General features: G+C 39.6%; 1 protein-coding gene across 14 annotated transcripts in view; it reads right to left on the reverse strand.

Annotated features, from left to right (window-relative positions):
• MAST4 (microtubule associated serine/threonine kinase family member 4) overlaps window positions 1–23673 on the reverse strand; it is a 569247-nt gene that overhangs the window by 171758 nt on the left and 373816 nt on the right. For 2 of the 14 annotated variants that reach the window (XM_055367649.2, XM_055367648.2), the window contains one exon: window positions 11451–11530. The exons of the other annotated variants lie outside the window; for them this stretch is intronic. In XM_055367649.2, the coding sequence (XP_055223624.1) occupies window positions 11488–11530 (43 nt within the window). In that variant the 3' untranslated portion in view covers window positions 11451–11487. Of the gene's footprint in view, window positions 1–11450; window positions 11531–23673 lie in introns of those variants that run through there. 14 annotated transcript variants of the gene reach the window in all.

Below are 23673 nucleotides of genomic sequence, written 5' to 3' on the forward strand. Positions count from 1 at the left end.
CAATCGGAATTTCCTTCCATTGCTAAGATCAATTCCAATTATTCCACACATCGGAAGATAATATGTCAGGGAGGACATGAAGTTATTTAGTCAAGGAGTTCTATTAAGTTATATCACTTCTATACCAACAAAAAGTTTAAAAGAAATGTTAATTCATAGGGGTATAAATATAATGTCAGGCATGACAAGTGTTAACTCTTACTAGTTATCATAAAGTGTAATTAAAACATCAATCAGGCTGGGCACGGTGGCTCACACCTATAATCCCAGCACTTTGGGAGGCAGAGGCAGGTGGTGCACCTGAGGTCAGGAGTTCAAAACCAGCCTGGCCAACGTGGCAAAACCCCGTCTCTACTAAAAATACAAAAAATTAGCTGGGCATGGTGGCAGGTGCCTGTAATCCCAGCTAGTTGGGAGGCTGAGACAGGAGAATTGCTTGAACCCCAGAGATGGAGGTTGCAGTGAGCCAAGATCATGCCACTGCACTCCAGCCTGGGCAACAGAGTGAAACTCTATCTCAAAAAAAAAAAAAAAAAAGAAAAGAAAAAAAACACATTAATTAGGTATCAATTTACCTGTTTCACTGGTAAAGATTAAAAAAAGATAATACTCAATGTTGGTAAGGACATGGGGAAGATAAGTACTCTCTAACTTTCTGGAAGGCAATTTGGAGAAGGAAAACATATACATACATAGACCCATATATGGTCACATACATATATATACATGTAGTAGGCACATATGTGTATGTGTCCAAACACATATATAAATGTATGTGTCCATATATACATGTACATATATACATAGATATATTTGAATTATAATTTAATATGCAATATTTATACAAAAGATACAATCAAGTATGCACACAAAGATTTGTGGATATGGAAATTAATCTCAGAATTGCTTATAATAGCATAATGTTGGGAAAAAGCCAAAGGTACAAGACGAGGGCAATTGTTAATACATCCTAAAACAGCCACAAAATAGAATTTTAGAAAACCAGTAAAGAATTAGAAGTACAGTAGGCTGAATAATAGATTCCAAAGATATCCAGGTTCTAATCTCTGGAACCTGTGAATATGTTACCTTATATAGCAAGAAGAGTTTTGCAGATGTAATTAAGAATCTTGAGATGAGGAGTTGGTCCTAGGTTATCCAGGTGGGCCTTAAATATAATCACAAGTGTCTCTATGAAAGTGAGGCAGAGGGATACTTGAAGAAGGCAGCAATGTGGCACTGAAATGAGATGCTAGGCTGCTGGGCCTGAAGATGGAGGAAGGGGACAAGAGCCAAAAAACTGCAAGGAATGCAGCTCTAGGAGCTGGAGAAGGCAGGGAAACAGATTCCACCTCAGCGCTTCTAGAGGGAGCTCAGCCCAGCCGACACCTTGATTTCGGCGCACAGAAATTGATTTCGGACTTCTGACCTTTAAAATTCTAAGAGAATAAATAAATATAAGCTAGTTTTAAGCTAGCTTGTTATAATTTGTTATAGTAACCAGAAGAAACTAAAACAATGATATTTTTTAAAACTATGTAATAAATGGGAAATGCTCCTGAAGTAATATTTTAAAATCAGAAAAAAAATGAAGTTCTATGATCTACATTAAGATATTATATATATGGTTATATACGAATAAAAACGATGGAAATCAACAAAGTGTATGTATATGTGTGTGTGTGTGTGTGTGTGTATATATATATATATATATATATTTTGAGATGGAGTTTCACTCTTGTTGCCCAGGCTGGAGTGCAATGGCACGATCTCGACTCACTGCAACCTCCGCCTCCGGGGTTCAAGCAACTCTCCTGCCTCAGCCTCCCGAGTAGCCGGGATTACACGTGCCTGCCACCATGCACAGCTAATTTTGTGTATTTTTAGTAGAGACAGGATTTCACTATGTTGGCCAGGCTGGTCTCAAACTCCTGACCTCAGGCAATCCACCCACCTCAGCCTCCCAAAGTGTTGGGATTAGAGGCGTGAGCCACCATGCCTGGCCAACAAAGTATTTTTAATGAACATCTGTAAGTACAGAATTATGATTTATCCTCTTTTATACTTATGTTTTTTTACAAGTTTGTGTGTGTGTGTGTGTGTGTGTGAGTGTGTTTTGAGAGAGCATCTTGCTGTCTCTCAGGCTGGAGTATAGTGGTGAAATCATGGCTCACTGCAACCTCCAACTCCAGGGCTCATGTGATCCTCCTGTCTCAGCCTCCCAAAGTGTTGGGATTACACATATGAGCCACTGTGCTATGCCTAGGTTGTTTTAAATTTAAAAAATTTTCGTCTGGGCATGGTGGCTCACGCCTGTAATCCCAGCACTTTGGGAGGCCGAGGCAGGTGGATCACAAGGTCAAGAGATTGAGACCATCCTGGCCAACATGGTGAAACCCCGTCTCTACTAAAAACACAAAAATTAGCTGGGTATGGTGGCGGGTGCCGATAGGCCCAGCTACCTGGAAGGCTGAGGCAGGAGAATCACTTGAACCCAGAGGTGGATTTTGCAGTGAGCAAAGATCACACCACTGCACTCCAGCCTGGGAGACAGAGCGAGACTCTGTCTCAAAAACAAACAGACAAAAAAATTTCTGATTTCCAGGAGCCACACATTTGACAGTCCTATTATCATGACCTGAAAGTTCAAGTTCCTGAGAATTTTAGAATACTTTGAAGAGTTTACAAACTTAAGAAAACAATACACACTTTTACTCTGGTATTTTAATAAAATTTGATTGATATTTTTTGACACATGAAATAATGCACATGTATTAATAAAAGCTCTATGAGTCTTGGAAATAAATACTAAAATTGCTTTTAAAAAGAAGTCTTTCCTACTCCCAGGAATTCTATAATATAAAAATGAAAAATATCTCTGATTTCTAGATATAAATCCTTACTACCTTGTCTATGGCAACTGGGCAAACGGGTATTTTCAAAGCCGACTGGGCTTTAAATCCATGCAGTGCTTTGCTTTTGTTTGAATATATGTGTCATTATTTGCATATTGGTGAGGCTGTGCATTTATGTGAACAGTTTTGAATTCCAGACCTGCTTCCCTCTGTCATGTTGTACAATGAAAAAGCTTTCTTTCACTGCTCAAAAAAAACATGAACTCTTGAGAAGCAAACTTACTTTTAACATTATCTAGACATGAATATAATAAAAAATAACGTTCTTCATTTCAAAGAATTAAATAGCTATAATTTGGGATTACTTCCTCCTTTCTCCAAAACACCCTAACTTGTTATTTCCCATGAGACTAGGTAATTCAGTTTAAACTGTCTGTATATAGTTAAACTGAGAGTACTGAAAGGTAAAGACGACGTTTCTGCTGCCAACCATAGAAATATTCTTGTATTCAATGTACTGTCATACATGTTATAGAAGACAACCATATTAAAGTTCCTGGTGATCAAAAAACTTTCAAAGAGAAGTTACTCCAGTTAATAGGAATGAGAACAACAGCCAGTCGAGTTACTCAATATAGTGACAGGTGAGTGACAAATGAATGAATGTGAAACAAGAATTGTCTTTATAAGTAGCTTTTAGGAAATGAAGTACGTACAGAATTATTAAGAATGCTAATATACGAAGGAGAAAGGAAAACAAGGCCAGAGGACATGTAAACAGCAGTAATAGAAAATTGAGAAGAAAAGCAAATCCCATTTAAAAGTGGCTGAAAAATACACTAGATTGGAAAATTGGAAAATAAAAGAAAATTGGGTAAAAGTTTTCGCTCTGTATAAAATGATAAAGGAACAATAGATTTTCATGTCTTCTCCTCACTTCCCATGACCCTGGTCATGGCTTCCACAATCTCTTGTGTAGATTAATGCAGTACCGTTCCTTCCTCTTGGTGCTCCTCACTGTCAATGTGAAACCATTCTTCCAAAACTGCTCAGCTCAAACAGGTGCACACAGTCATATCACTCTCCCGTGAAACAAAGTTGAATGGGTCCCCATTGTTCTACAGCAGTATTTCTCCACACATGGTTTCTGTCTTACCATCATTGAATCATCTGGAGTGCTTGTTAGAAATGCAGATTTGGTGGGGGGGGGGGGGGGGTCTTCTGCACACCCATTGATTCTATAATTCTGGAAGTACAGCCCAGAAATCTGCATTCTACTAAAATGTCCAGGTGATTCTTAAAGTTTGAGAGGTACTCCAAAAAATATCAAAACCTCTTTTAATGGAATATTTTATGCTATAATCCCTTGTTATTTCTCCTGCCTCATCCCTTAACACGTGCCCTCTGTTGTTTATGTACCTGTCAGAAATACTGGATTACTTTAAGCTCCTCAGACACAGTAAGCTCTGCTACACCTCACTGCCTTTGCACATCCTGTTCCTCTTCCTAGAATTTCCAGCTCTTCTGCTTGGAAACCTGCACATCTTTCAAGCATGAGCTGTAAGGTCACCTCTCCAGCAAAGTGGTCCTGACCTTTTCCTGCAGACATAAATGGTTTTTCTCCTGGCTCCCCAATGAATTTTATTCATATGCATGCCTCTTTTTTACCAGTCATACCACTGCAGCACAATTATGTGTTTACAGGTCTAATGCCCTACTATGCTTGAAGCTCTCCAAGTACAAGGACCGTTTCTATTCATCTGTGTATGTCTCAAAGTACACACCAGACACTCAGCAGAATGAATGGTTGCACACACATTTTTCTAAGGTTAACTAAAAACAAAAACAGTTATTTTTCTATTTTTCCAACTTCTACAGATAAACCCTGAGGGATGCTTCCAAAATCAGGTTGCCTTTGTCAATTGGCTGGATGATTTTTCTTTTAAAGCACTGTCATTATTGACAATCTTCGTAATGAGTAATAAAATGATCAATAAAAAGTCCATGATATTCAGGCATATTTAAAAGGTTTATTAATAAATGAACCAAACGCCACTATTGGGTTTTTACTTTCCTTCCCAATAAGTATGGCTGAAGTAAAGTGTAGTTTGTCTTCTCTAAAAAGATGAATAAAAACAGGAACTTGAGCAGGGTGACCTTTTTCCAAGGTAGAAACTCAATCCTGCTGGAAACATGATCAACACAAACAGCCATAGCAGAGAACGGATGAGAATCAAGAGTGCTACATCAATAGCGCTCAAGGTTTGCAATCTGCTGGCCACCACCTCACAGTCTGGGGCTCCTGGCTCAGAAATGTCAGCTTACCCAGTGAAACCTTCCGTCGCACTTAGGAGGAGTTACAAAGTTGAACAGACTTCAGATCAGCTCATCTGAGTAATGTTTCACAATCAGTTCCCTCTGTTCATCTCCTCTCCTAGCACACTTCTTCCTCTTTCACAACTGCCCATTCCTACATCTTGTTCTTGCCTGTATTGCACAGACAATCAATCTCACCTAAGGCTTTAGATGAGATTGATAAGTAAGAATTAACGTTTAGTTGATAACGTAGAAGATGTGACCATCTAGCTGGCTTTACAGTTTAGAGGGGACTGAAACTTTAAGATGAAAGTGCAAGGTATAGGTGATGGGGAAAGTCTGCCCATGACTTCGGAAGTCTGAGTTTAGTAGATGATGCTGCCCATCAGAATTTAGAGACAGGCTTCCCAACGAGTGGTAGCTATCACTCCATCTCCCTAATTCTTTTCATTAGAGAAAACCGGAAGTGAAGATGCGAAACACTGAAAAGGACATCAGTCCTTGATATAGACACTATCTCTTTTATTTTCCTCATAGTTATCAAGAGTAGATGACTTATTTACTAATTACGCAGACACCAAAAATGATCATTATGAAGATTATATAGCAGCATGGTAATACATTACATGAAAAAACAACAGAAAAAAGTGCACCTGTATTACGATTGCAATCATAAAATCATGCATGCATACAGAAAAAGATTTGCAGGCATCATGGAAAACTGAAAACAGTTCATCCTACATGAGTTATTTATTTCTGCTATCATTGTTTTAATATATATTAAATCACATTATATATCTTGAGAGTGATTTACAAGTCTTTAGTAACTTGCTCCATGACTGTATCTGTCTGCCTTGCTGCCAACTCATCGTCCCTGAAGGAACTACAGCTACCTCCAAATAACACTGCTTGATGCAAAACACACAGAAAAAAGCAGGAAGGCCCAGGCTGTCTCTGGTGAGGGCTCATGGAGGCACATCCTTCAATCGTTCAAAAATCCTAAACTATAAACTGCCTGGGGCTAAAAGATAAACATAACCACATTTAACATCTAGAGTGGCATCAGATACTGCCAGAGTCCTGTCTCTCCCCTTTCAAAATAATCATTTTTCGATTTATCCTTTGTATCTAGTGCTATAGCTTCAGAAACATTACTGCAAAAATCATGGCTTGGAAAGATCCATCCAGTGATTTTGTCCCAGAAACAGGATTGGATATACTTCAGTGAGCTGCCAGGTATCTATAAAGCACCTAAAACTTGAGGTATTGTCTGTTACTTTCAGCTTTACTGGGGAGTGAAGTTCTTTCAGCTTTATTGTGGAGTGAAGCCTGCTGCACATAATGGAGAACACTGGCCCAGTCACTCAAATCACAAAGGCTATTTCGTATGTGCTTCAAAGATATAAGACAGGTAATATTCTGGGTGAGTCTAACACTCATCTGTCAACATGGGACCCAGGGGTTATGCCCATCATATAACATGTAAGTATCCAAACAAGGGCAATTTTCGAGGAGAAAGGAAAAAGAACTCTTGGTTCTTTTTTGGCATTTCCTAAATATGAGCCATACCAAAACTACTGAATTTTTTTCAACTTGCTACTCTCCAAGGGAAGCAAATGAAAGAACAAGTGGGAAACAGTGAACAAATGAATAGACCAGAATATGCAAACCAGCCAGCCAGTTTTTCTAATGGCAAAGTATCAGAAGACTGTTTCATGCCTGTAGTCTCTGTAACATCCCTTCAACCCACTGATACTTCAGAGCAGTTTAGGACACAATTTCTTCTCTGAGTGTGGTAGCAATTTAAGGTCCTAAATTTCAGAGCCATTATTTTTGAGAAGCTTTCACTCAAATAATTCTGAACCTATTATTTTATCCAAAGAATCAGCCTTTCATAGGGAATAACTAAATTCATAACTATTTCTCTAAGAAATAGTCCAATAAATAAAACAATATCTGTTTCCCCAAAGAAATCACATGTACTCTGTCAGATTCCAGGAAACTCTAGAACATATTTACACCTATAAGCTTACAAGTCAAGTAACTTAAGAAAAAGTCTCATAGAGAAACATGACCAGGTAAGTTTATCAACAACTGAGACAAGTAATACAGAATGCTCATATGACTCTTTAAATTTGAATATAAACTAACTTAATATATAGCTTTTTGGGATGGGAAGACAAGGCCTCTGTCTCCCAGGCTGGAGTGCAGTGGCATGGTCGTAGCTCACTACAGCCTCGATCTCCCTGGATCAAGTGATCTTCCTACCTCACCCTCTTTGGTAGCTGGGACCACAGGCATATGCCACCACATCTGATTAATTTTTAAAAATTCTATGTAGAGACGAGGTCTCCCTATGTTTTCCCAGGGTGGTCTTGACCTCCTGGGCTCAAGTAATCCTTCTGCCTCAGCCTCCCAAAGTGTTGGGATTATGGGTGTGAGCCACCATACCCAATCTAGACTATATTTCTGAGGTTTATTATAGTTTCTAGTTCTGTGATCTTGGATAAGTTACTTAACCTCTAAGTACCTTAGTTTCCTATTCTGTAAAATGGGAATAATAGTACTTACCTCATAGGACTGTTGCTAGGATAGTCAGTATTTTTTAAGTATTTAAAATTTCCAAACAAAATCAATAGTTTCTAAGGCCATATACATTTTTAAAGAGGTCTTTAAAAGAAAACAAGCATGAATAATAGAAATCCATCGATAATTCATAAATTTTATTTTATAAAATTAACTTCTTACCACACTGACTCTTCCATAGATCTGTCAACAGCTGGCAAATTCTAAGTCTCAATCCTCTGTGTCTCCCTATGAAACCTGTGAGGGCTTGCTGGAGAGCCCAGAAATGCCCTAAGGTGGAGATCAAAAATAAAGCTACAAAAGCACATTTCTCAGCTCATTTATTTATGTGTCTGGTCTCTGAATATTCTGCCATTGATTACAAATTTTAAAATTTAAAGAATGAGATGAAATAAAAATCCTTTAAAACAGAGATTTAAGATAGTTTTAAAGTTCCTTTATATTTTTACTAAATAAAACTACCATATTTTATATATTCTAGAAAAATGTTTCATTCTTCTTGGACTGAAAAAAATTTTTGCTTAGTGTGACTGTGTTGTTTATTGAAAATTCTTGGAAACTCCCTGAAGTTTGTCCAAAACTATATTTCTTTCTGTAAGGGAGCTGGTTTCAAAATGTCAGTGGGGAAAAAATTATGCTTCACCATATTCACAGGGCTCTGCTTGTTTGTGGATAGGGGTTTTGATCAAAGCCACAGACCTGCATTCCTGCTGTGCCTCCATTCCTGAATACCACAGACTCTGCCCAGTTTGCTTGAATGAATTCTGAGCTGCCACATGCCTCAGTGAGACAGTGAAAACTTCAACTCATCAATGACTGGGTCAAACCACTCTGAAGACAAGCAGCTCTCCCACGTGCTCAACACTAGGACTATTTCTGAAGCCTTGATGAGAATAACTGACTTCCTGAAGGGAAAGTAAGGAGCCTAAACCTGATTATGAGCAAGGAGGTATAAGGAGGGGCAGGTGCGGTTTGAAACTGCTTCTGTGAATCCTAGAGAAGAGGCAGGATCCAAGGCCATTTAACAACGTGAAGGTCCTAGAAACTTACCTTTGGAAGCCCCATCTGACATACTGCCAAGCAAATTAAAACACACCAATATCCCACATTACCTTTTTTTCCTCTAAAATATAAGTATTTTATATTTTCACTTCAAATCTCAGTAATCCTCACACACACTTGGGAATTCTCATGAAGTACAAAGATCTAAAATAGAAATTATTTTCAAATACGTTTTTGTGAGCATTAAATGTAACAATTAATGAAGTTGGTATATTATGTTTACAAATATGTCTTATTTCCCTGAATAAAGCTGTAAGCCACAATCTGATTCTAGAAACGTTAAAATGTGAACAATGTATGTATTCCTGGGTAAATTATGGTATAAATTTTGATTCTACAGTTTTCTTGTTGTAGTTTTCAACCAAAATATCTCTCATCTTTGTAGACTCAAACTTGTCAAAATTCTGTGAATGTCTCTTCATGCTTGAGAAACTGGGCATAAGTGGAAAGGCAGTATTGTACAGTGCTTGAGAACATAAATCCTGGAGCCACTGCCCATGTTTTTAACCACAATATCAGTAGTTTCTAGTTCTGTGATCTTGGATAAGTTACTTAACCTCTAAGTACCTTAGTTTCCTATTCTGTAAAATGGGGATAATAGTACTTACCTCATAGGACTGTTGCTAGGATAGTTAGTATTTTTAAAGTATTTAAAACAGTGTCTAATATTCCAGAAATGTTAGTCATGTTACTGTTATTTTATACCTAACAGATAAAATAGTTCTGGAAGAATCACTCACTTCCCCCAACAAAGCTGCTTGCCCATTGGAAGCTCTCTTGAAGGAACTGGATGAACCCCAAATTTCAGGCAGATATACCCATATACCAAGCCCTGGTCCAATATCCTTAATTCTACCTTTTCCTTCCCAAAGTTTTTTCTCTAAAAGAGGAAGAAGGGTAATCCCAATGCTAAGGATAACCCCCTTCAGATTAAAGGTCAGTGACAGAATCAGAGAGATGAAGCACCTTTTCTTTCCCCAGAGTAAATACTAGAGTCTCTTCCCTCTAGTGGCTGAAGTATACAATTACAATGCCCCCAGCCAACTGTCATTCTTAAAATCTGTTGTAATGGAAATAATTCAGAGGATGGTAAACTTAAGTGAAAAGTCAGCTTTAGGCCAGTGGAGAGCTAGGCACAAAACAACAAAACATTGAGTTTTTTTTTAAATAAAGCAGCATTAAACATTTGCACAGTGTCATAATTATTAACCTCAGCATCACAAAAAGAGCAACTTTAATTAAACGCAACCACGTTGTAACTATTTCACACTTCCATGTCCTAACTATAGTCAGTGTAATCCTAACTACAGTCAGTGTAATCCACATAATAAATAGCTTTTTGTTTCCCTAAGTTTTTTAATGGATGGGGCTCATTAGTTTACATAATCATCCCTAAAACTAGGACAGCACTAGCACTGTCACTCTGCAGTAAAATATTAATCCTACCAAACCAAATATTTGACATGATCTGTAGGGCTTGAAATATTTTCCTTAAACCATTAACTTCTCAGTGGTATAGGGAGACAAAATAAAGAGAAAGAAAAATACCACATTTTTTCAGTACAGTTTTGTTACATAAGGAACATTTTACAAAGGAAACTGGATTTTCTTTAAGAGTATTGAAATTAAACACCATACTTTAGGGACCATTTCTCAGTCTGTTACTAGAGAAGTTTCTCTGAACCTGCAGAGCACCTAAAAAAAAAAGTAGAAAAAAATTACAAAAAAAGAGTATTATAATTATTTTTGAGCAGTTTATGTCCTAAGCCATTTCAGGCATCCAGGCATCCAGCTCATCTGAAAAGTTCTGATTTTCAAAACACATAGCACATGACTCATCAGCATACTCTATATGCTAGGTACTGATGAAGGAGGGTTACACCAAATCAACTGTAAAAGTGTGACTCCTTTTTCGTCTGTAAAGTCACTTAAGAAAGCAAAAACATGTCACCTTCAAGACACAGAAGAGCTTCTGAAAACAAGGCTCTCGTTTCTTGCACATAAACTTTACACATACTTATATACATATTTGACTTAAAAAAAAAACCTCAGCTAAAATATGCCCATTAGAAAAACATTTATTCTTTCAGGCTATTAAATATACAAGCATTGAGGAAGATTTGCTCTAGCACATGCAACACCATGAAGAATCTAGTAAGTTTATATAATCTCACACTTCTTTAAGATTTTGAGAGGTAAGAGCATACACATGTACACGCACATTTGTTTGAAACAAAATATAGACACGTTTAGCTGGACATGGTGGCTTATGCCTATAATCCTAGCTTCTCAGGTGGCTGAGGTGGGAGCACTGCTTGAGGCCAGGAGGTCAAGACCAGTCTGACCAACACAGTGAGACCCTATCTCTAAAAAATAAAAAATTAGCCAGGCATGGTGATGTGCACCTGTAGTCCCAGCTACTCAGGAAGTGGGAGGATCAACTGAACCCAGGAGCTTGAGGCTGCATTGAGCTATGATCGTGTTACTGCCCTCCAGCCTGAGCAACAGAGTGAGACCCTGTCTCAAAATAAATAAATAAATATATATATATATAAATTTATACATATATATTTTTAATATATATATGTCTATATGGAGAGACAGAGAGAAAGTACTGGAAAGGAAACAATATGAGCTTTGGATATGTTTTATTTAATATGGTGGCAATTCATCCAAGGGGTGATGTTCTCCCAGCATTTGGACACACAGGGCTAAAAATAAACAGAGAAAAAGACAGAGTGATATGATGCACATTTACAGATTTTCTTTCTAAAATAAAGAGCAAGTATTTCTCTGTGTAAAAACATATGGATCCATACTTTCTATAAAAGTCAAGTCCCGCTTGGGCTCAGTTTCCCTTTCCAGACTCTGCACTTAACACTTCTTCCTTGCCCTTCCCAGCGCTGTTCTCCCCAGGGACCTGCCCTGCACTCTGCTCCCACTGTGACCCTGCCCTGCCCAGCAAGGGATGCCTCGCTACCTCCTCCTCGCTTCCTCATAGACAACTTTTCAAACTTCTACATCCTGGTGAAATGGAATTAGGCAGAATTAATCCTCTTTCCTCTGGTCTGTTATTATATTACAGCTGTTTTTGTCTGTTTTCCTTGAGGGAAGATCATGGGTCACCCATCTTGGTATCCCAGCCTCTACTGTGGGATCATTATTGGCAATCAATATATGTTTACAGGATGAATGAGTAGTTCTACACTGTGCTGTCTACATGTAGGTGACTTGAGTCTTTTTTAGAAGTAGGTGAGATGCAAGGAGTCAATGAAGCTCAGGTTTCCCTTGTTGCTATACCACCTGCTGGAGTTTTCACTACTATGCCAAATACATTGCCATTTTATTTTTTCTAATTCAATGACATAGGAAGCAGCCCCACATATGAAAGTTATTTTTACCTTCTCTGCCTTTGTTTTGATTCCCTTTCCCACCCCATACACCCTTGTTCCACTTACCCCAAAACCTAATCTTTCCTCTAAGCCCAACCTCGTATCTTACCTACTTCAAAGTCTCTTTCAGCTATACAGACACACACAAGCAGGCTACAGGTTAAAGGAAAATAAATAGGTAGGTTATAAAATCATTCCAGGCCTACTGCTCAGATAAGGCAGGCACTAAAAATAAACCTGATTTGGTAACAAAGAAGGGAAAGGCATCAAAAAGGAAAGTTCTTCGGTACCTTTCAAAGATCCAGAACTCCAATTTGCCCAGCAGGAAAATCTAGGGCCCCTCAAGCTGCTGGTATGTTAAGGGCCTTTGTCTTTGATTGAATATTTCTTCCAGCACCTGCATTCTACCTTCTACTCACCTACCTCTCCTGAACCCTCCCCAAAATGGTCCTTTAATTCCATGGTCCGTGCACTGATGGGCAGAGACCTTTCAGCATCTGACATTTCATATCCTCCTAATGAAGGATCAGCATCACTCCACACAGAAGACCACCCTCCTGTGTGAAACTCCTCCCTCATTCTGCTTCTTTGAAATCACCTGGCTGGTCTTCCTCCTAATCTCTGGCCATGCCTCCTCCAGATCCTCAGCATGATATTTCAATCTGCAGTGTCTCAGGAATCTGTCCTGAAGCTACTTCTCACTAGTTGACTTCATCCAGTCCCCTGGCCCTGTACACCACCTACTTTCCTAAAAGTCCCAAATTTACTTCTCCAGACCTAACTTCTCCTTAGAATTCCAGATTCCACATGAGTATCATATAAAGATCTCAAATTCAACACAAACAAAACAAAACTTTTAATTTTCTTCCACGATCCTGCTCCCCGCCCTCTCAAGTCTTCCCCACCTGTGTAAACAGAACCGTGATCTTCTGTTCATCCAGTGGACAATCTAGGACCCATCCTTGTTTTTGCTGTTTCCCTCAATGCCCCCCGCCCCGCCCCCATCCTCCAACTCATCCCTTGGCAAGCCCTACACATTTCCCCTTCAGAATACAGCCTGAATCCGTCTACTTCTCTCCAATTTCACTATTTACCCCTGTAGTCCAAGGCAACATTCTCTCTCATTCTAAGTTACTTTTTGAGCTCAATCCACCCTCTACACAGAAACCAGGGAAACTTTAAAGAGGCAAATCAGATTATGTTATTACCCTACTTTACAATATCAAGTGTTTTCCACGTATACCTATGTAACAAACCTGCACATTCTGCACTTATATCCCGGAACTTAAAATAAAAAAATAAAAATATCAAGTGCTTTCTTTCCATCCTGCTTAAAGGAAAGCCCAATCTCCTTACTCCAACTTATGAATTCTTGTGGACCTGGCCCTGCCTCTCTGCCCACTCATCCACATGTGTGCCCTGTGCCACACCACTCTTCTTTAGCTTGCTTCTGCCCTGGGTGGCCTCTTTACTTGGGAGGCTTTTGCTTTGGTTTTCTCATGGCTGTTGCCTTCTGGTCATTTAGTTCCAGCTCGCATGCCACTCCTTCAGGAAGAAAGAAGCCATGGACTCCCCTGTTTTACTTCTCTGCAGCTCACTTGTCACTCCTCCAGTGTTTTTCTGGTTTATGTTACATCCTCTTCTCCAAATCCCTGCACCCCACTGGGATATAAGCTCCATGAGAGCTTTCTCTATCCTGTCTGTCACCGTATCCCTAAAGCCTAGAACACAGCCTGGCTGGTGGTAGCTTCTCAAAAACACTTGCTGAAATGAAGATTGTGTGAATGAATACAGTGCCTCCTCTGTGTTACCACTAAGCACTGTCAGCCAAAAGACTTTGTGAGGCATGGTCCAGGACTTCTTTCTCTGTCCTCCTCTGTTTGAATTGAACAATATTTCACTCTGTAAACTCCACTATCTGAAGTCATAGGTTACATCTTTGTATTCCTTCAGGAGCTCCACCTCTACTAAGGCTTTGTGTAAAGTCATAACACTGGCATAAAACCTCTGTCGACAAATCACAACATTACATAAGGAAATAACCAAATCACAACATGACAAAAGCAAATACCTCTAATCCCTCCCCATTCCCCTCCCCCTCAGTTTTGTAGAAACTATTTACTAATCATTTCCCCTGTGCCTGGTACTTAATGATCCTCCAACATGGAAAGATTAATGTGAACTTCCCCAATATACAGATGAGGAAACTGGCACTTAGAGATACTACACAAATAGCCCCAAGTCCCTTAAAGCAAGTGTCATGCAAATGGTAGGTTAAAATATCTCAGAGGGAGATCCAGGCATACTAAAATAACCTTCTCTTCACCATTAAAGCAGAATCCCAAATTCTAGCTTCTATCAAAATCATGAAAATGATCAGCTCCAAAGTCACACATACAGATTCTGGAACAAAGCTAAGGTATGGTCGTCTGTCATCATGGAAAAGCACCTCCTCAGAAATAAGTGACATTAACTATTGTCTCCAGAACTAAATCTATGCATTGGTTTGACCAGGGATCTCACCCACAAATGCTGCCTAGAGCAGAAACTGACTACTTCTGACATTTCATATCCTCCTAATGAAGAAGGTACATATAGGTATGATGAGCACAAGAAAAGCTCAGTGGCAGCAAAGGGTTGGAACTTGAAACCATGTATCTACCTCCACGAAATGAAGTCAGCTACATAGTCAAGGCAATACTCACCACTTAGCTTCCTAAATAAAAATGCTATATAAACGCTATGTGCTCAATAAAAGCTATAACTCTCTTGATGAATGGGGCAGCATTCCTTGATATCTATTTTAGTGTAATTCAGATTGATATGAAAACTAAATCCAGCTAGACAATGAACCCTGTATAGTTGTGCAAATTAATCACCAGTAAAAGGGCACCACGCTCCAACAGTGGTTGCAGGCTGGCAACCTCCTTCGAACAAATTGCAAATAGGCACTTTAATGAGGGAGAAAATATGAGGTAACATAACTGTAGTCAAATCAGTTCCTACAGGAGGGAAAGCACATTAACTGATGTGCTGATATCCACCGCCAAAATATCAGCTAGGGAGAACAAAAGGCTGTCAAAGCAAGATGCTGTTACTAAGCCAAGGAAGCCCAGGGTATGGGCTTAAGCTGCAATATGACATTCTCAAGGGGAACATGAGTTTTGTTTCTAATGTCAGCTCTTTAAGTGCTTTTTATTGATGTCATTTTTTTAGGATGTGCTAGTTCTCCCTGACTACCAACAGGAGATTCTAATAGATTGTCACGGTGGCTTCAGAAATACACACTTTAATAAATAAATACTCTTTTATCACATAATTTTCCTAGTTAGGCAGGTCATGGTGTCCAGACACATTCAGATCACTCGATATTACATCTCTAAGTGACCCTCCATGCCAAGTGAGACACTTTACCAAATTGTTATTAGAATCAACTTTAGTCTCCCTAAGTAAGGAAAAATGGAGAAGTGAAAAGAAAGCACACACTCTCAAACACAGGATGCTCATGTTTCAGAATGGGATAAGGCCGATGATGTAAAAGGAAAAAAGAACATGTCACCTACAGAAAGCTGAGATGTGCAAGGCCATTATACAGGAGCAGACTGGATCCTGGCCTTGCCACTTCCTAGTTTGTAAGACTCCGGACAAGTTAATCTCTCTCTGTAAATCCTGATTTCCTCATCTTTAAAATAAGAATAACATCATCAAACAACTCTACCTATTCTACCTATTCCCACAAAATTGAGGCCTCAAATCACTTTATGGCTGCCTCAAACACAATAAAAAATCATGGGATAAAGTTCAAATAAACAAAGAGTAAGAATGATCTCATTGGGTTTTTATGAGAATCAAGAGTTTGTGTGTGAGAAGTGTCCTCAAATTAGAGAGCACTTAACAATTACTGAGCCAATTGATCTTGGCAGAGACACTGAGTTTTTAATGCTCCTCCAGAAGCAATACTACTTTACAGCCCTCAGAATCAAAGTGGGTCAGAGCCTCTCTTGAAAAATGAAATCTCAAATTTAAATGGGGCAAAAATAAGCTTGGCCCTAGTCTGCATTCTCTCTCAAAAACCCAAATCTGTTTATAGGGCTATGAAATTCATGTTCTCCAAGAACAACAAACTAAGGATGTTTTTAGAAGCATCTGAAGCTTCTGGCCAATTTCTGACAAAATAAATTCAATGCAACTCTGCCAGTTTCTGAATGCAATTTCCATTGGCAAATCCCTGGCACAGGTGCTGCCATCCCCACCCCCATCCTTCCATCACTGCAGTAAATACTGCTGATTGATTATACAGTTTTCTCAACACAAAGTTCTGAGTGGATGTGGTCAGAAAGTATCTATTATTAGCCATTCCTAAAGTAGAGAAACGAATAATTGACTGCATAGTCCAATGTCTTTCCAAAACAAATTTCTATTTTGAGCTGATAATTTCCAATAAATAAAAACATTATTAAATAGCTGTATTCATCAAATCAATATATTCAGCTATTTCAGGTAACATTTTGCAAAAAATTCCCACTTGGAGGCTTAAAAATAAGTGATGCCACTCAAAGTCACATGTTTTACCATATTATGAGGTAAATGGAAAAGGTACACAGTTACAAACTTATGACTTTAAAATTTCTATGCCCAAATGATCTCTCCCATACTCCACTGTGCAGAGCTTTGGAGTCTCAGTCCAGCACTATTTTTTCTTTAGCATAGTCTTTATTCTTTCATGAGAAAAAAAAATGTCCTGATCAGCAAACATCCCTGCAGTTCACTTCCTCGGGTAAGAGGGGGTGACTTGTTACTGCCAGTCCTCAGGCTCTTTGCCAACGTCAAAAGCAGAAGGCTCTCTTCTTGACTGCCCCAGAATACCTACACTTTCTAGGCCCAGCCAGAGCATTTATTCTAAAACTGAAGATTCCTTGGAAATGATCGAAATTAGGTGGAGAAGAGTGATAACTGAAAGGCAAAGAGAGACATGCTATGTAAACATTATCTCTGAGTTCTGGCCCTAGATGAATTAGATCATTGCTGGAAAGCAATATTCTTGCAACAAATACAGAACTTACAACCTTCTTTGTTGAACCATACTAAAAAGGACTCGTTTACAATATATTTTCACCCTTTCTGATGAATTGAGGTCATCAGCCATTTCATGAAAGATTTCTTGTAAAATTCCACATGAGGACAAGGCATAAAGCTCCAAAACCACACACGGTTTCTTTAGTCAGTGGGATCAATCCTGTTTCCCTTTTAGCTTTGACTAGCAGAAACTAAGTTAAATTCAGACCTCAATTAGATTAGTTATCTTACTCAAGTGCCACATAAAAGTATCTTAGAGTTTGAGGTCTTGCTTATCCTTTTTTAACTTATTTCATATATGTTTCCATTGTAAACTACCTTAAATCCTTTTCAAAGGAGGTGGGTATAAGTGATGAACACACAGCCAAGTGTGAGGCGTTGTCATGCATCTATCATTGTGGCTGCAGCTGGCTCTACTCACCAGGCCATCCTTGACCCTTGGGGGACTTATCTCTGGCCAGATATGTACATCTCAGCCACCGAAAGAGACAGTAAATTTCATCTACTCCCCCAGCCCAGCTATTCAGAACTGATAAAACATTTCTTTATATCCAAAAAGAATTCTGCATCCAGCAAGTAGCTTGAAGTTAGGAAGGCATATATTCTTCCTCAGATAACTTCTACACACCAAAAATCTTGCAATAATACTGGTGCCTGACAATGATTTTCCCTCGACAAATTAAAGATTACATCATTCAGAATTGTTCTGCAAAATTTGGTCAGATCCATAACAACTGTCTGTACTCGTATTAGGCAGACAGTTCTGAGTTAAATGTATTCTATACACATGTGAATTACACACTTAATGACTGTGAGCCACAGGGCTGGAAGAGCTCCAATAACCATTGTTTCTCACAAAGTTCAATGACATTTTCTAATAATATATGTAGAGCACCTGCAAGGTGGACAAATTATTGCCTGAAATTTCTGGAGTGTGTATGGAGTGTGAAAAGGACCTCAAAAGCAAGCTCATTTGGTCTCTTGACAGCCAGTTTGATGTATTAATGACATTCAATTCCAGTAGCCAAATCCTAGTAGTAGAAAGAAAAAACAAATGTGTCCCTGCCCCACAACCAAGGATCATTCTCTAGCTTCTGGGGCATCTCTAGCGGATCTAGAGGGTGAACCCAAATTGAACCTTAAGGCCATTCAGGTGTTTCTCCAAAGCAGAACACCAGGCTTACTCTCTAGTTAACTGAACTCAAGAAATCTCAGTTGCAGGTTGCAGCTGAACATGCTTCCCCAAACTAATGACTATTTTTTTTTCTTAGTCCAGACCTAAACCACAGGAACAAGAAGCAAGGTGGATTTTGCCGAGCATCTGCCCCCGCTACTCACAATTTTAAAGAGGACTCAGTGTCTCTGTTGACACCTCCTACACCTTCATCTACATTATATATGAAGTTCCAAACATTCTCCCTGGGGTGCATCTCCAACAGCAGGCTGGACCTTTCTACTTGGCTGCTGTGCCATCATTTTTAGGTTCGATATTACTAACCATAGCTAAAAGTGAAACTGTTATCTTTAAAATGGATTGTTATCCCTGCTTCTTTCTGAGATATAGCAATTCTCCCAATCTGCGTAAAAAGCCTCCCATCCTTCAGCAGGTCCTGTCAACTCTTCTTTCACAATGGCTTCCATTCTTCCTTCCCCTTCTCAAGCCTGCCTTTCTTCAGCTCTTCATCATTCCTTTTCTGCACTTTCCTTCTACTCTATTCAGACCAAATTTCTCCCATGCAGAAATCTTACTAAGCTACCATGTTATTCTATTTTGCTAGTTAAAAAACCTCCAGACATGTCCTACACCGAAAAAAGAAAGCTCAAACTAGCATGTGAAACACTATAGTCTAATCCCAATGTTCCTCTTCCACAAAAATCCCTCCTGTCCTCATGCTGACTTTATATAAGCTCTCAGGCAAGCTGGCTTACCCAGCATCCTTGAACATGTCTACATCATCCCTTTCACTCCTACCCTTCTGCTCATCCCGTGATCTTCTCTCCTCCTTTCCATGTACTTAGCCCCGAATCAACCTTCACAGTCCAGTTTAAATCCTGATCCTAAATTCTCATGGCCTCTGGTTGTACCACTCATGTAGCATTCATAGCTCTGTACATTTTTTCAGGTGTCTAACTTAACTAAATTGTTACTTAAAACTAAAAGAAGAACATCTTCTCTTCTTGGTATCCTTCCCACAGCATTAGTAGAGCAACCTAACAAAAGTGGGTTATATTTGCTGATATGCCGTAGCTTACAAAATGTTTTAAGAAGACTTCCTAAAGACTGATTTTAAAACACAGAATAACTAGAATAGGAGCATTTTAGGTCTTTACTTCCTTTAGTAAACCCTACTCTCATTACTACAACTCACCCAACCTTGGATGTACTTAAAAAACTGTAAAATTCAGAAAGTGAAGGGGAGAATAGAGGAGTGCATTTTACTTTACTAGAAAGATTTCTGATTTTAGTTTTTAGTTCTGTGTTAAAGTGACCACAATGATTTCAAAGTATATCTTCTTTCATGTTCATTCATAGTCAAATTCATAAACTTGTGCATATAACAAAACAATGCTTCAAAATAAGCAATCAATATAAAAATTTATGTGTGTGATTTTTACAGCAACAGTACCTTAGGCAGCTGATTTTACGCTGAAACAGAAAATCTACTTTGAAGCTTCAAAGAAGCAGAGAATAGAAATAAAATTGCCTTTGGAGACAGGATGATCACTGGGTTCTAGGTTCTGAGTTCAAATCCTGTGTAGTTGCCAGTATTTTCTAAGATGTCACTGGAATGCACAAACCTATACACAGAACTGACAAAACAATAAACTACATTTTATGCCAAAGCCTTTCAATTCTGTTTTCACAAAAAACTAACAGAATCAAATGACATTTCATTGATTTCTCTAACTGTAGTCATATATAATCTTTTTTCCTTTTGGAAAGAAACAACAGCCAATGTAAACCCAAGAGCAGAACTTGATGGGGACCATCAAGGTGAGGAACAGTGACTCATGCCCAGGAAGCTATTACGAGGGATTTACGGGTCTAAACACTGACAATAAACTGAATAAACAAGATCATGCATAGGGGCAGGAGGTTTGTTTTCTTTTCCCCCCAAATGTGTACAACTGCTGTTGTGATCAATAAAAAAACTAAATGCTCTGAGGTTGCAGTCATTTTCTGCTTTTTCTACTTTCTCAATCAAGAGATCATGTGGGGTGTTCTAAAAATGTCTGATAGCCTGGCGTGGTGGCTCACTCCTGTAATCCCAGCACTTTGGGAGACTGAGGCGGGTGGATCACCTGAGGTTGGGAGTTAAGAGACCTGCCTGACAAACATGGAGAAACACCATCTCTACTAAAAATACAAAATTAGCCAGGCGTGGTGGCGCATGCCTGTAATCCCAGCTACTAGGGAGGCTGGGGCAGAAGAATCGCTTGAACCCAGGAGGCGGAAGTTACGGTGAGCCAAGATCGCACCATTGCACTCCAGTCTGGGCAAAAAGAACAAAACTCTGTCTCAAAAAAAAAAGTCTGATAATAGAAAGGATCCCCATATTCATGAAGGTGAGACTTTCTATATCAGCCCTGATGCTGACCCTACACCCCAATGCCACAGAGATCTGTAGCTTGGTTTAAAGCTCTTGGCCTGCCACTCTCTACATGATGTCTATACAATTTAGTTCCTTTTATATTTCCAATCATCATCAATAGAAAACGATAGATGCAAAGAAGTTGAGAATAGGGGTCAGTGGCTACTAAAAGTGTTAAAAAGGGTACTTAGTTATCCATATTCTATTTAATCTCAAACTGAGCTAAATAGGAAGCCCACAGGATCAAGGCTCCCAGGTAGTTTACAAGTCTCATAAAGGTCATGGGTAAAGAATTATAACACATTATAATCATCACACCAAAATCTCCAGATCAACACTGTGGGGATGTTAATTGTCCAGATCTCCCTCCTGAATGCCACAGCCTACGGAATCCCTTCTATCTCCTGGTTCCCAGATGAGCCTGCAAAGACCTGTGCATTAAACACATTGTTCTTTTCTCCAAAGTGGTGGGCAGAGGGAGAGCATGAGATTACTGTCTCCATACTTCTGCTATCACACTTCAGTCAAGCTAGTTCCCTATTTCCCATACAAGTCCGAGAGCTCCCTGAGGGGAGGGATGGAATCCTTTTTAATCTTCATCTCCCCAGTATTGTGCTTGGCTCACAGAAGCAAAATGACTGTTTAGTAAACTAGAGAACAGGAAGGCCCAATCATATATGCAGAGGTGGCAGCAGTGCAGATCAAGAGGCCTGGCGCAGTTCACAGCAGGGCCTGCAGCAGGAGAACTCTGATGGCTGCCAGGAAGAAGGAGTGAGCCTATCTGAGTGCATTCCAGAAAGGGGTAATGCCTCGCAGGGCTGGAACCATCCAGTTCATCCCGTGGCTTTTTCTTGGAGTCTCATGTTAGTGTTACCCACATGTACATGGTACATGCACATGGCAACAGCAGAGGCAATGATCCCATGAGGTAAAGCTAAAATGTGCTGTCAACTACATGGCAAGGGATTCTCTTCTCCATGCACAGACAGACACATGGATACAATGCTCAGAGGCATCCAACACCTGGAAAGTTAAACACCATTTTTTTTTTTAGATGGAGTCTAGTTCTGTCACCCTGGCTGGAGTGCAGTGGTGCAATCTTGGCTCACTGCAACCTCATCTGCCTCCTGGGTTCAAGCAATTTTCGTGCCTCAGTCTCCCGAGTAGCTGGAATTACAGGTATGCACCACCAAGCCCAGCTAATTTTTGTATTTTTAGTAGAGAAGGGGGTTTCACCATATTGGCCAGGCTGGTCTTGAACTCCTGACCTCAGGTGATCCACCTGCTTCGGCCTCCCAAAGTGCTGGGATTACAGGCATGAGCCACTGTGCCCGGCCTAAACAGCATTTAAACAGGGAATACATCCCTGGACTGTGGGAAGCAGGACTGGTCATGTTCTGACTCTCTCAATATTTTTCTCCTTTAAGGATGCCCTTGTGTTTCTACCTTACACATACTTGTCCTTAATCTCTCCAGCCACAGTGGCCTGTCTTTTTTAAACTATCATGATGAGCACTCTGTGAGCACTGGTTCTAGTCACTAGGAGGAGGCAGGGGGCCACAGTGAAAGGCGTACTGGGCTCAGAGTTGGAAAAGCTGGTTTAAGTCACTGGGCTCCCTTACCCCTGGGCTCCTTCTTCTGTAACATGAACGCGAAAGTGCCCACCACACTGTCCTCACTTTGTCATTTCGGGGTCCCAGGAAAAACAAGAGAATGCAGTTTACCACTGCATTTGTTTCCTGCAGCAGCTGTAACAAATGACAGCAAACTTGTTGGCTTAAAACAATAGAGATATATTCTCCCAGTCTGGAGGCCAGAAATCTGAAATCAGTGTCAAAGGGCTGAAATCAAGATGTCAATAGGCCAGGCTCCCTGTGAGGCTCTCAGGGAGAATCTGCTCCTTGCATCTTCTGGCTTCTCTGTGGGCCATATCCCCCTCGGCCTCTCTCACAAGGGCACTTATGATTGAATTTAGGAACTATTGAGATAATCCAGGATAATCCCCCCATCTCAAAATCCTAAAATTAATCACATCTGCAAAGACTCCTTTTTTCCTTTAAGTAAGGTCATGTTTACAGGTTTCAGAGGTTAGAACCTGATATCGTTGGGGCCACCATTCAGCCCATGACATACATCAGCTATATTAAGTGTTAATGCACAATTCCCAACCGATACTCTTAATTCTTATCATCTCAGCTAGAATAGAAATTCTCTGAAAATAAGAAACAACTCTTATACTTTGCAAATCCCATGAAAGCTTTCAAGGTATTATGTACAGAACAAATAGTTATTTTTTTCCATTTAGAAAATAAAACCCTTACTCTACTCAATTTTTAGTAGCCAGCATTAGATTCCATGGTAAAAAGTTCTAACATAGTCAAGTGTTTCATTTTTTATTTCTAAAATGGCCAAACCTTCTGTTCAGAGAAGCTGGAGACGAAGGAAATGCATCATAAAATGTTTCCACTGTCCTTGACAAGTGCCTTGCAGTGAGTGTCATTTGTAACGCGTTGTTAGTAATACTTCTGAATACTACCAGAACCCAAAGGCAGGAAAACTACTAGAAGCAAAATTGCAACGAACTCCAGACAAACATCTGTAAACCCCTTGCAGTCAGTCTGATTCATCTCAGTGTCATGAAATAGAAAAGCAGTGGCAGCTCATCTGGAAAAGCTTGATGTAGGCTCAGGGTGGGGATGAATTCATTCATTCATTCATTTCTATAACAAGTAGTTGTTGAGGTCACATTATGTGCCAGATACTAGGGACTCAATGATAACCAAAATAGGCAAA

The sequence above is a fragment of the Gorilla gorilla genome, chromosome 19 (genome assembly GCF_029281585.2).
Source record: "Gorilla gorilla gorilla isolate KB3781 chromosome 19, NHGRI_mGorGor1-v2.1_pri, whole genome shotgun sequence".
Classification (NCBI taxonomy): Eukaryota; Metazoa; Chordata; class Mammalia; order Primates; family Hominidae; genus Gorilla; species Gorilla gorilla.